The 14,925-nt window shown below is 35.8% G+C and overlaps 1 protein-coding gene across 1 annotated transcript in view; it reads left to right on the top strand.

Annotated features, from left to right (window-relative positions):
* Rev1 (Rev1 DNA directed polymerase) overlaps positions 1–13,612 on the top strand; it is a 56,220-nt gene extending 42,608 nt beyond the window's left edge. The window contains exons 9-11 of the mRNA XM_069828398.1: positions 946–1,372; positions 6,771–6,952; positions 12,059–13,612. Of these exons, the coding sequence (XP_069684499.1) occupies positions 946–1,372; positions 6,771–6,952; positions 12,059–12,182 (733 nt within the window). The 3' untranslated portion in view covers positions 12,183–13,612. The remainder of the gene's footprint in view (positions 1–945; positions 1,373–6,770; positions 6,953–12,058) is intronic.
* The last annotated feature ends 1,313 nt before the right edge of the window (positions 13,613–14,925 follow it).

The raw sequence follows: 14,925 nt of genomic DNA on the forward strand, positions 1-14,925 counted from the left end.
AACATTTTGTGAACATCGATGTCCATTTTGTGAAATGTAACACATACATTCCATAAAAGGCTGCTCTCTGCACCTCCCGTGCATTCATTTTCTGTTGTTCTCCTATGCATATAGTCAGTCATTGGCAGCTAATATTTTGCTGTTACCATTGTTCATACTAACACTTCAAAATGATAAATGATCATTACTAGACATTGCACTTGCGACCTCGCACTCAACTAGGTTATTTATAAGGAAAATTGATTTTAGGCAGAAAAATCTTATGTGCATCTACTATTAAAAGAAATTCTGTGCCTGGAACAATAATAAGTACTTACAGAAACGCACTTTTCAACCCACATCCTCTAGTTCACCTGTACCGGCAGGATTGCTTAACATCTAACATACGAGTTGAATGAGCTAGGTAAGTTTGCTGTAGAACGATGAAAGGTATAAAATGCCGACCACTGAACTACAGTGTTCTAATACATTGAGAATAGATGCATAGAAAATTCATGGATAGCTGTTAGTCTTTGTCAACTAGTATTATTTAGAGGAAGAAACAAAGTTAATACATTCATTTGTGTCCACCATGCTGAAGTAGTGGTCAGCATGTCTGGCTATGAAACGAGCAACCCTGGGATAGAATCCTGGTTGGGATAAGTTGTCTGGTGGAGGTTTTTTCGGAGTTTTCCCCTCAATCAATCCAGAATCATCTTCATCCATCCTGCCTATTTGCATACTCATACGTCATCCTATCATATAGGATGAATAAAATCCGACCTAATGGGTGCCCCAACCTCAAAACTAGATTTTTCCTCATCGCCAAGAAGTAGGCAGAAGCGCAAATGGCTACATGTTAGTATTTGCGGCGTTAGTGGAGGGAGAATCATTTGTCGAACACTGACTACTTTGGATTAGTCTTTGTTGCATTTTGTGTCTAATGCCAGATGACTTAACTTGCAGGGAGGTGCTGTTCCTTACAAGACAATTAAGTGTCAAGCCAGATGACATGCGCGGCATTGGTATCCAGGTAACACATCTGGAACGTGAGAGTGCAGCTACTGGGATGCTGGACAACTTTCTGCTCCGTCCCAACCTTCAGGGATGTGCTGTGAAGTCACATGTGAAAAATGTTTCCCAGAAAGAAAAGCATGACATTGTAACCAGTATGAAAACTACTGAGTCAGAGAAAGGCAAAGTCAATCCAGACCAGCCTAGTTGCTCGACAGAGCAACCTGTTCACATGGGCAATATAGACAGAGAAGTGCTAGCTGCCCTGCCAAAAGACATCAGGCAGGAAGTGCTACAGGCATATCAAATCACTGAGTCATCAACCAGCATGCTTCCAGTAAAGGTGACTTCAGAAAACCCACCATCAGTAGTAGAACAGGTAACTCATTGAATAAGTAATTTAACAAGGCATTTGATTGTATGTGAATTCAATTCCTGGTGGAAGGTGGAATTTTCCTCTTTGCCAGAAGTAAGAACCTGAAAGTTTTTCTGGGTACATTTAAACTCTTAGGCAATGGAAGTAAAAAAAAGTGTTAACTGAAAGTAAAAACTTTGGGTTAGACATTTTTTGTTAGTAAAACTATATTGTTTAAACATTGTTTACTATTTACAGATTATAATAATGCAGTCAGTTACACATTGTCAGTTCTTATTTGCATTACTTTCATCATAAACATAACTTCTAATCTACAAACTTAAAGACGGGTGGGAGAATCGCTCACAATCAATAGGGATCGAAAGTTCGGTGATTCTCTAACAAATTGCTGGTCATTAGATCACCTGTGTGTATGTGTGCGTGTGCACTCTTTTTTTTCCTGTAATTGCTTTTCCTAGGAAGTAAACAGTGATGAGTGCTGCACAAAATTCATTAGCTAAGAATTCGCATTTAAGTTATAAGTATGCATACATTTCATATGAACGAGGCTGAATGAAAAGTAGTGCCTCCATGAGCATTACTTGTGACTAAAATAGAACATTCCAATATATGATAAACATAAATGTATCCTTTAATTACCCATACTCTCACAATTTTCTTCTTCTATGGCATAACAGTCCGACTTTGGGACCAGGCTGGCCTCTTTCATCAAGCCTCTATCTTGCACTATCCTTTTCCAGTTCCTTGAGCCAAGAATCTTCTTTGTATCCTCGTCGACTGCATCAATCCATCTACTTTTTGGTTTACCTACACATCTCTTACTGCCAATTGTGCTGTATAAAATTTTCTTTGAGATACATTCATTTCCAACCCACTGTAGTCTAAAAAGAGGCTCCTGGTTTTCATATCTGAACATAGTGACTAGAAAACTGAATGAAATTCTGCCAAGAATGAAGTGTGGCCTAGCATTGTTATGTTACAAGAAAACATTTTCTTTCTCCCTTCAAATCCTTCTTAAAGGTTAGGACACAAATTACCAGCCATCCCAGGGCCAAGATCAGTTGAAGATGGCCATACCAGTGGATGAATTCCGTAGTTACTGTAAATTATGTGTGTTCACACATCACCATGCTGTATTCAGGCTTCATCATAGGGCTGGGTCTGAACCAGGCGAAAATGGCCTTGTTTCCTTTTTAATGGTAACAATCTGATCTCAGCTGGCAGTTTAGATGTGTTTTCACGTAAGTTGCCATATTCGGAAATTACTTTGTGTGTGTGTTTTTAATTATAGCTCTTGAACTAACCAAAATGTTATTGGCTATTTAGATATGAGTATGAATAATTGTGTAACTACTTCCTTGTCACAGTTTTCTGCATCCTTCTTACTACTTTCCCTTTTTTTCCCCCCCTCTAACCAGTGGCGTATACTGGTTAAAGGGTTTGGGCTACCACTGACCCTATTATTACACAAAATATATTTTAAAATCCCTATAATAAAATTCCTTACATATTTATGTGAATTCCAGACGTCTTGATTGGGACGAAAATACGTTGATGACTTCGTCCTTGAAATTACAGTTGGGCCACTTGCAAAATTTCTGTAGAAATGACTTTTCAATGGATATTAGTGCCAAGCCGGATAAATGTTCTTGTGTATGAGTTGATCTACAGTAGGATTTTATTCTCTTCAACGCAGAAAATGTTCTTTCTACCGATGCTGACGTAGCTGGTATTGTCACAATTAATGTTGCCAATTTAAGGACTTCAGGAATAACTTGGTTCAGCTGGTTTTCATATATGGCAGATAATATTTCATGGATGGGTTTGTTCGAAAAATCAAAGACTTCTGCTGAATATATTACACTTAATTCATTTTTCAAACGTACTTGATCAAAGTGACTGTTATAGGACTGAAATAATTTGTTTAGTGCCTCATTCGGGAAGTTTTCTCTATAAGCAGAAAATTTTTGAGAATCTAGAAGATGTGTGAACTGAAGCTTTCCATAATCAGAAAATCTGTCAGTAATTTCCATGTGCATACGATCTAGTATGCTGTAGTACAGCTGCCTGTATTTCAATTCATCATCTCCTTTTCTTCGCTTTAATGGTGGTTCCATTGTATTGGCTGAAGAATTTTCATTTTCCATATTACTCCATATGGACGGAAACCCACTACGTCTGAACTCGGATATAGTATTTTTTTTAACTTTGATACCTCTTGCAAGTAGTATGCTATGTCTAGACTTTTTGTCTGAAGAATATTGTAGAGCACATCTGTATGTGCGAACACTCTAGCATAGACTTCAAGAAGAAATATATTCTGAAACTGTGTGAAAAAATTCAAATATCCTTGAGCCTGCACATTTACAGCATCATCCCAGTTTTCTTCAGAGTCATTACAAATGATATTTTTAAAGAAAGCAATCCGTTTTTCTCTGTATTCCTTTACTGTATATACAAGCTGAGATGTAAAATTCAATCTAGTTGGTGCTACTTTTGGGAGTTTCTTGTTTATAAATTCCTTGATTTTTCTGATCTTTTAGGAGATGATGAGAAAAATGCAGCTAAACTCGACAGTGTTTTGAAAAAAATGCGGCATTCTGGAATGGATGAAGTAGTTTGTTGCAAAACTAAATTGAGAACATGGCTGTAACAATGGACAAATAGTGCTTGAGGATACTTTTCTTGAACTTTTGTTTTTAAGCCATTAATATTTCCCGCCATAACTGAAGCACCATCGTATGTCTGTGCAATTAACTTATTGCCGACATTGTATTCTACTATAACACCTTCCACATGCTGAAACAAAGCAGCAGCAGTTTTGTCCGAACTGACATTTGTGAATCCTATAAACCATTCTTGAACATTGGCAGTACTGTCGACGTATCTTAAAACAGTGGACAATTGACTCTGATTAGAGCAGTAACTTGTTTCATCAACAACAATGGCCTCAAAAGGTTTTATGTTCTTTATCATAACCCCACTTATAGCAAATATTAAGTCATTCTGAATTGCGAGAGAAGTACCACGAAATACTGTTGAACTCTCAAGATGATTGGCCAGTAAATGGTCAAATTCACTTAAGGAACTTAAATATTCAATATAATTTCCTCTATTGTCTGATTCCACACTCTCGTTATGACCCCGAAAAGCCAATTCTTGTTTTCCTAGGAAGCAGACTGCGTTAATAAGATGCAGTAAAATCTCCCAATTTTTTTTTCACAAGAGCATTGTGTTGGTTGATGTGTAGAGCTTTTCGCTTATCTAGCTGTAAATCAATTCTTGTCTTCCCAAAGTTTGCAAAGTTCATGCTACTACAAATATGAGCTTTTGATTTGTCATATTCTAGGACTGCCGTTCGAAGGGAGTTCATATTAGAAAACCCTCTTTTGACCACACATTAGTTTCGCGGCTAAATAACAAACATGGCCAGCAAAATAGTTTAGACAGTTTAGAACTACCACACAACCAATTCCACTTACCATATGATGTTGAAGTGAAATGGCGTGTGTACTCTCGCTGTTTTTCTTTTACGTCCATGGACAAATTTAACTCAGGAGTTGGTCTTTCCATTTTCACAATTTCAACTTTCTCGTTGTTATGTACGACGGTTAAAAGGCACTTTTAATAAACCTTCTATTACACAGTCATTTTCAACACAAACCTCTCCAGAAACTTTTTCTGCCATATTTTTCACAATATCACTTAATTGGGAAATTAAAAACTTAATAATTCACAATTAATATAACTCTTAGACACTCGAACAAATCACAGATTTAAAATAATGCACTGCAAGAACACAATCACATTCAATTGCTAGCGTATTAAGCGTATTGCTGCTTCGCGCCTGCGAAGAAACCGATCACGAGAGCGGCAACTTGCCCGGCCTACAGTGCACGATGGAAACGAAGGGAGCGGGGGGGACGGGCAGTTGTGCGAAGGACAGCGTGAGCGAAACGGTCACAGGCTACCTCACGTAGCAAGCGGTTTCTCCAGCGATGCCGCCTTGACAACTTGTTTCTTTTCGAGAGCAGAGAGCGCATATAAATCTAACAATTACTTTAATTTTAATTACTATGGTAAAACTAATAATACAAAATTATTACATTATGTTATATTATAAACCTTTTTCTTTTGTAATTTCCATGGGCTACCGCCGGTAGCCCCGGTAGTCCGCAAAATACGCACCTGCCTCTAACTCATATTCTATATTTTCTAATTCGTTATTACGAAAATTAACGAACTTTTTTCCATCCAGCCACGTCATGATTTCGAAGCAGACTGGCAAAACTTCCAAGTCATGCGAGGGGCTGGAACACAGAAAGGTTCTGAGCAAGTGTGACTTGTAGAAGAATGGTTCAAGACATGGCTAGATGACAGCCATGCTTCGGCCCTGGCATGGCCTGCTCATGTGTGTCCCTACCTTGATTACTTGTTTTAAAGTTTGACATGTTTATTTAATATCCCAGCAAATTAATGTGGATAATATAATGTGCATCCTAAAATGCTGACCCGTGAGTTTTCTAGCAGAAGGTTTTGATTTGAATTTATTTTTTCTGGAGTGACTATTTGTGTTGATATTTCATGAATTGATGTGTTTCATTTCTGGTTTATAATGGCATACTCATGTTTCATCTCTATGTTGTGAAGTAAAGTTTTACTTTCAGTTTCATAATGTGATAAAAGTTGCTGGCAAATTTCAAGTCTTTGATAGTCCTTCATCAGTTCATTACTTTGCTTCCTGTAAAACTCGTGATTTTGTGACACAGGTCGTCCAACTCTTTGTCACAAAAGTCGGATGTTCCCATCTCGCCATCTTAACAATTTTAACTCAACGGCTCATTGTGCTCATATCAACAAAGTCATCACCATAAAAGATCACATTCTTCACTGGATTTCCACTGAAGTGATACCTTCTGGTATCAAGAACTCGATGATAGTGATTTGCTTAAATTGCACTGACAAGAGTCTCGCACAAGGTTCCATTTCTCACAAAATAACCAGTCATCCATTCATTGTAATGACTTGTCACCAACTGCGATTCTAGAGAAGATCCTACATAACACGTCACTACTTGTATGTCAGTGCAGCTATCTGTTGAGTTACGAAGGTGGAGGAATTACTTTTCATTCAACCCTCGTAGTTAAATATTGAACAAACGGCATTTTTATCAACTGAAATGAAAAAATAGCTTGCTTCAAAGCAAAATATCTGGGTCACATTTCTTCGCCAATACCTGACTACTATCATACTTTGACAAATGATAAAGTTCTTGGCTATTTGAAATAGATTCCTTTATGAGACAAAATGTATCGATGTGGCATTATTATGTTATTAGCAGGAGAATTTTGAAGAAGTATATTGTATGAGCTTTGTTATTGAAATAAGATACTCATGACAGGAAGACGTGTCGCTGTACAGTACAATGACTGTACACGAGGTGCGGATGCTGGTACCGAAGTGGGTGTCTAGTGAGAACTTGCCACAGCCATGTGATGTCAATATCCTAGCAAATTACCTAGAACGACAGGTTGCCAACCACAACTTGGATGACATCAGTCTTGTTGTTCGCTGTCTCTACAGGTAAAATTTAATGTTGCACAATGTAACAAAATAATTTTAAAAAGCATTTTTATGATAGATTTCCAAATGTTCTTTCTGAAGCAATTGAAGAATGTGGTTCCAAAAATTGCTCAGTCCATTTGGTCATTTTCATAATTTATAGATATATGTATATAATTTTGTTTGAGATCTCTATCATTACAATTTAAGCGTGTTTTCTTCCGAAACAACGTCAATCCTTGTCTAAAAGTTTATTATTGTGCATGTCACTTTGGAAACACACTCATCCATAGGCCAGTGGATAAAAAACTAGCCCAGTCATTTCATGAAAATGGACTTAACGCATTTTGGGATTACACTCTTCTATTAATTGAAGGGGTGAGAATGATATATTCCTAAGCCACATAGACAAGATTTTACAGGAGAGTGTATTAAAGGTTTAGAGTCCAGTGCTGTTAGGTACGGTGTCATAATTTCTTTGGCGTATACTTACGTCATTTGTTGAGTAATTTTTATATTATTTTACTAGCAACTTCCTCATATGTGTAAAGAAGTGAACTGCACAAAAAAAATTATTAAAAGTGTGGCTTTGGACTGACTATCTCATTCTCACCCCTTCAGTTAATAGAAGAGTGTAATCCCAAAACGCTTTTAGTCCATTTTCATGAAATAACTGGGCTAGTTTTTGCTCTGTGATCTAGCAAGCAGGCTTTGCTAGTTTATACTGGGGGGGAAAATGATTTTAAAGGGCAATAAAATCATTAGCATGACTTCCAGACGGAAAATAAAGCTGTAAGGCTTACATTGTAAATTTACTGCACTTGGAAGAACCCTATCCCTTTAGTACTTACTTACTTACTTACTGGCTTTTAAGGAACCTGGAGGTTCATTTCCGCCCTCACATAAGCCCGCCATTGGTCCCTATCCTGAGCAAGATTAATCCATTCTCTATCATCATATCCCACCTCCCTCAAATCCATTTTAATATTATCTTCCCATCTACGTCTCCACCTCCCCAAAGGTCTTTTTCCCTCCGGCCTCCCAACTAACACACTATACGCATTTCTGAATTTGCCCATATGTGCTACATGCCGTGCCCATCTCAAACGTCTGGATTTAATGTTCCTAATAATGCGTGCAGTTCTGTGTTGTGTAACTTTCTCCATTCTCCTGTAACTTCATCCCTCTTAGCCCCAAATATTTTCCTAAGCACCTTATTCTCAGACACCCTTAACCTATGTTCCTTTCTCAAAGTGAGAGTCCAAGTTTCACAACCATGAAGAACAACCGGTAATATAACTGTTTTATAAATTCTAACTTTCAGATTTTTTGACAGCAGACTGGATGATAAAAGCTTCTCAAACGAATAATAACAGGCATTTCCTATATTTATTCTGTGTTTAATTTCTTCCCGAGTATCATTTATATTTGTTACTGTTGCTCCCAAGTATTTGAATTTTTCCACCTCTTCAAAGAATAAATTTCCAATTTTTATATTTCCATTTCATACAATATTCTCGTCACGAGACATAATCATATACTTTGTCTTTTTGGGATTTACTTCCAAACCTATCGCTTTACTTGCTTGAAGTAAACCTATCCCTTTAGTTGCGAACATAATTAAATAAATATTATTGTGACTTTTATTTCAAACAATAATGTAATTTTTTTATTCTCACAACAATAATCACTTTCTATAATTGAATTTAAACACTCCCGTCAACAATGGGATTTCCATTCCACACAGCAACACAGTATTCGTTATTGCACTCCACAGACGACAATGACAATTTACTTGGATTATTGAGAACAACAATGTACTGCTAATCTTAACTAATGTTCACAAAGCACTATTTACAAAACAGAACTGTCAGTTCACAGTTCGTTGCCTTGGCTAGTTCTTCTAGTTCATTCACTCAAGTTCACAGTATATCGAACCCAAGACTTCTAGAGACAGTCCACTGCACTCGAACTCAGGACTTCTGGGGACAGTCCACTGCACTCGAACTCAAGACTTCCAACTGCGTTGCTTCTGCCTGGATGCTGCTAAAGTTCATTCACATGTCGAACCCTAGACTCCTGGACGCTGCTGATTCACTCGCTGTCCAATACTAACAACTGGCTGGCTCCTTCTTCGCGTCTCCTATTTATCACTAAACCATAGTTACGAGAAAGTACTGTTTCTAGTGTCTTCCATCTGTTACTCGCGGCTTCTGTTTCCGCACATCTGTTCGGGAAGTTTCCTTCTCCCCTTCACCTCGCACAGCGAAGCACCTACAGCTTTGCGTCCCCCTTTGCCTCACACCGCAGTGTTGGCCTTCCTATCTCTCCGCGCACAGCTACCAGCATCACGCAGCTTTCTCTCTTCTGCGGGACGTGCTTTCGATTCTCGACATGGCTGTCACATTATTTACAAATCATGCTCTATCTTGTAAATAGTCAATTTTACATTTATTTGTATCTGGAAATTCATGTATACCATATATACTCGCATTTATAACTGGTATACCTTCAACTTCCTCTCCACCTAAGATTTTAAGGGCATGTATTTTTAGGATTTTATTTTCTTCGAGTAATTTCTTCTCTTATATTAAACGAAATTGGACACTTCTTTTCCATGCAAGAACATTTTTCATAAAGATTCTAAGTACTGAAAAAAATAGGGATAGAAAACCCAAGGTTCATGCCTTCTATAATGAAAAGTATCTGATTCCTCTGATGACAAGGAAGATGATTTGGATTTGTTGTCTATTGAAAGTAGTACATTGTAAAATACATGTACGTAATTAACAAATTAATTTTGATACAAATTTTTTTACGGAAGAAGCTTTAACACCATGATCTGAGATTAATCAAGGTCAGGCTTCCTGCATTAGATCTGATTACAGGAGTACAAAGAAAAGCCCCAAAATTCTTCATAATTACTCAGATTATATGTATATATTTGTAGCTATTTATTATTTTACATTGATTTGACTAGTAGATGAATTGTTTGATATTATTTTATGACCATATTATTCTCGATATTTTGTAGATCTTAGGTAATTTTCCCCTCCTCGTGCAAAAAGCCTCATCCCCAATCTCTTCAGCAATATTGAAAACAAAGTGCGGTAATATGAAAATATATGTAAGGAAATATCATGCAACAAGCAAAATGAAAGACTTCATGGATTTGCACTATTCCAATGCCTTCAAATGTAATATTAGGCCTGCATGATAAATTTGTTATTCATATTACTTTAGTTGACATTATTTTGGCAACTGAAAACTGATTAAACGTTTCTTCAATAAATGTATGATTTAAATAATTATGAAGTACTTAACTATCAGTTGGAAATTCTAAATCACCTCTGTATTATTCAAAATATACAATGCTGAATGTTTTGCTTAACCTAAACCTCCTTTGAAAATCTTTTTCCTTCATTTTATTAGAATTATCTTCTCTTTTGGAAATTATCTTCGGCTGTCTTGGTAAGAAAGCATGGGTAGACATAACGGCTCGGTTAGAAAAGCCAACGTACTATGGTAGAAACGATCATGATTTTAAAATCAAATGTAGGAAACAGAAAACGGATGTAGGTAAATACTCATTTTTAAATAGAACTATAAATTATTGGAATGACCTACCTGCAGCGGTCTTTGAGGGCTGTCCTTCCTTAAGGAGATTCAAGAATAATTTAAAAAGTTGTATATAAAGTGAAAATTAAAATTAAGGTGACATTCAACATTTAATTTTTTTTTAAGGTGACATGTATTTATCTAGGCTGACGAGTTTACTTCCTTGGTTTGAATTGTAAATTATTTAAAACTAGCGTGTAAGAGGGCCTTAGACTAGAAATGTTTAGTTTAAATGTAGTTCTGTTTATAAGTATGCATAAGGATGTAATTATTTTACTTATTTGAACTGTTGTATCAGTGAAGCGAGGTGAGTCAGTGAAGTTATGGTTTTACAGTGCAGTGAACAGTTCCGATCAGTGATAATTTATAGCGTCAATGAAATGTGTTCTATAGTGTCAGTGAAATGTGTTACAGAGTGTCAGTGAAATGTGTGCTAAAGTGTCAGTGAAATGCGTCATAGTGCCACTACAGGGAATGAGATGAGAGTAAAGTGAAAGACTATTGAAACTTATGTAGGACCTATAGATAATTATGTAGGTTGTATTGTAAAATTAGGTATTTTATTTTATGTTTTATTATTATTGTGCTAAATTGTATTGTGTATTATTATTGTATTGTGTGTAAAATTGTATATGTGTTGTAAAATTGTATTGTGTATTGTAAATTTTATTGTGTATTGGTTATCATTTTATTGTGTATTGTTAATATTGTATATACCACTGCCACCAGGTGCTTGCCCACTTGCAGTGTAAATAAATACATACATACAAGACATTAACATCTTCAAATATCAAGTCCATCATTGACCTCGTCATGATGAAAATTATCGCCATTAATGCAAGATTAATAAATGATCACATATTGACTAATTAAATTAAATTAGAACTTAAAGCCCAATTTGTGTTGATTAAATGCATTGTTCCTTTAAATGTCATTTAAAAACACGTTAAGTAACAACGAAAGTTAAATATGTTTGGTGAAATTGGCCCTTATTGTCAGCTATTGCTAAAAATATGTTTGTGTTTTTGTTACTAAAGCAGAACAATAAGCACAAAAGCCACAACAAATGTTTTGGACTGAAAGTGTTCTAAGCAGTTAATCATGGGTATTCAGATTTTAATTAACCAATTACCTAAAATGCTATAATATAGAAATTAAGTTTTCCATACAGAATGCATTGGAAAATACAGTTCTCTTTTTCAAGCACATTTGGAAATGGTTACCTTCAGACTAGTTCCAAAGTTGTGAATATAAATGAAAAGTATGACATTTCTAATTTTACACCATCAGGAAATGAGGACAGAACCTACTGTTTAGAGCTTTCATTTGACTAGTCATTTAGTCGAAAAATGTTTATGTAATTTTCAGCAATGGGAATAGTTCAAAGAAAACTCTTTCATAATTGGTTTCTCTTTTTAACATTAAACTTTACATATTCATTAAAAAATTACGAGATATTGTTTGCTTATTTTGTTTCCTACAGATTTATATTCTCATTCGAATTTACAGATGTGTATACAAGAAAGGAAGTTCTGTGTGGCAAGAAGCTTATCACAACATTGTGAGAAGACTGCAGGACATGATGCTCGTTGTATACGGTGCCAAACTCAAGATAAAATACACTTTCACGTGATGGTACATAAAAGTCGCATCTCTGACTATATGCACCGAATACTTGGAGTTGTTCACTTCATTGGAAGACAGGATCTGGTGGATATGTTCATTAAGCATTGAGAACCTTTGCTTCGTAAAATGTGTTGACCACGTATGAAAAGCATGCTCTCTTAACATTTTTCTTATTTTTCATTCCGTCCATTGAGTGTTATCATTGGAAAGTCTAATTTTTGGAGTACTGGTTTCTGTTCTGTTGTAAGTTCTCTTACAGCGTGCAGGTGAGCATCATCGACTTGAAGCAGTTTTCTGCAGATGTTAAAGTGTTGGATTAATGTTTCCCATTTTGTTTTAGTGAGACCTAATATTTTGTATTAAGTTCGCAAATCATCTTTATATTTACTGAGTTAAAACACAAAACAATGTGATATAGTCTGATGATGATTAAAGCAGGTACTTAAAGATCTCGGTGTTTTAAATCCCAAGCAAATTAAATATATATTTACATCACTTAAAATTTTAAAATACGGTAGAACATTGTTTATCCAAGCTAAAGGTAATGGAGCCATGAGTAATATTTTCGATAGTGTTCTAACAACTGATTAAAACCTACAGCATCACAGAGGTGAATACATGCGGAATCAGTTGTCATCTATCATTTAGCCGCAATTGGTTCCACAATTCTTGAGAGAGTGGGTAACTGGAACAAAAGGTACATAAAGAATCACTGGTCACAAAATTAAAAATATTTTTTGTTAAAAGATAAAGAATGAGTGATTTTTATAGCATTTTTCGCGCTTATTTCAGATCTGTTTTCAAAATTTTTCTATCAACCAGAGTTTTTGAGTAAGACTTTTCTAGTATTGATACCATGTAACATTTTACTTAGAATTATATTTATTTACCTAAAATGTGTGTGAAATAAATTTTAGGCTATACTTTGCTTGGGAAACATCTCTTTTGAGTGTCCAGCAGTAGTCTGACGAATATTTGGGCTCCATTTTTCCTGGTAGCATCTTTCCATTTCAGAAAAATCCTGATGAAATTGCTTCCCACTTTCATTGCTCACTACCCGAAGGTTTTGAAGAAAAAAAATTAGATAATCCAAGAAGTTATTTTGAGAGATGACTGACACCCCCTCACGTTATAGTTCTGAATCAGCTTACTAACTAGTTCTCTGTAATCTTCTGATCTGTGGTTCCTAGAAAGTAACAGTCTGTTGAATGATCCTTAGGTTCCTGGCATATCATTGGAACTGGCAAAGGCATATGACGGAATCCTTTTAGCCAACCAGTTAGATTAATAGCATTACGTGGAGCACAACAGATTTCAGAGGCCAGTTCCTGTCCTCATCTATTTTGCAATCAAAAGAACACTCGTAAGCTCTTTTAACTAGTGTAGTAAAATTCACCTGTGTTTCAAAGTTAGTATTCAAAGTTAATTAACCACAAACGTACCCTGTAACAAAAATTGTTTGTGATTTACACATTATTTCGAGGTATGTTTCACTTTATAAGATACTTTTACCATACTTAAAATTAGTTCAAAGAAAACACGGGTTATGAAACTTGTTTCATGATTGTAAGTTCTAACTCAACTGAGAATTAATACATCTTGATTACACAACTTTTAACACTGTATCACTTCGGAATATGTATGATAAGACTTTCTTGTGTTAAATTCTAACGTACCTTGTTTACATGTTTCGACCTATTTATGGGTAATCCTCAGAACTGGTCGTTGTTGGTCTTGGCGCCTCTTGTTCTGTTTCCTGTGAGGGTGCGTTCGTGTGGTATAGTGTAGAGTGTGTACATCACACTAACATACGAAAACAAAAACACACACAAAATTGCAACCTCATTCAAGAAATTAAATTACAACATCGCATACAGAACAAATAACACAAAAAAAAACATCTCAACACACAAACAAACAAATACAACCACACAGGCTTATACAAATTCAAATGTAACACCTGCAACAACTTCTACATAGGACAGACAGGCAGATCATTTCAAACACGTTACTAAGAACACATTACAGCCATAACAAAATTACAAAACACCTTCACATATGCAGAACACATCACAAATGCTAACCACACCCACAGAGACATCAACACAGACGTGGAAATACTACACATCCAACCAAAAAGCCAGAAACTAAACACATAACAATATGAAATATACAGACACATGAAAACACACCCCAACGAAATTCTCAACACACAACTCAATTTCAAAACACAAACACTCTTTGACGCTATACTATACCACACGAACGCACCCTCACAGGAAACAGAACAAGAGGTGCCAAGACCAACAACGACCAGTTCTGAGGATGACCCATAAATAGGTCGAAACATGTAAACAGGATATGTTAGAATTTAACACAAGAAAGTCTTATCATACATATTCCGTTGAGAATTAATACTAACTCTCACAGTCTTATGAGGAATAAAATTCATTTTTTTTAATTCTGACTACACAGGCAACAATGGTCTAAAGTTGGAGATCAATAATTGTTAAAGTAATAAAATGAAATTTTTTTTTTCCATTAGTATGTTACGGGCTGTAGCCTATATAGCAATAAAAATAAATAAATTTTTCTAAAGTTACAAAAAAATAGTGGGTGGTAGAAAAATTCTGACTTCATTTTTGGAATCAGCAGATGACATTACATAAACAGCAGAAATTGAACATTTAACAAAATCATTGTTGACCAGTGATATCTTTCACTTGACAGAACCAGTCTACACCAGCTGG

Source organism: Periplaneta americana, chromosome 6 (genome assembly GCF_040183065.1).
Source record: "Periplaneta americana isolate PAMFEO1 chromosome 6, P.americana_PAMFEO1_priV1, whole genome shotgun sequence".
NCBI classification, from domain to species: Eukaryota; Metazoa; Arthropoda; class Insecta; order Blattodea; family Blattidae; genus Periplaneta; species Periplaneta americana.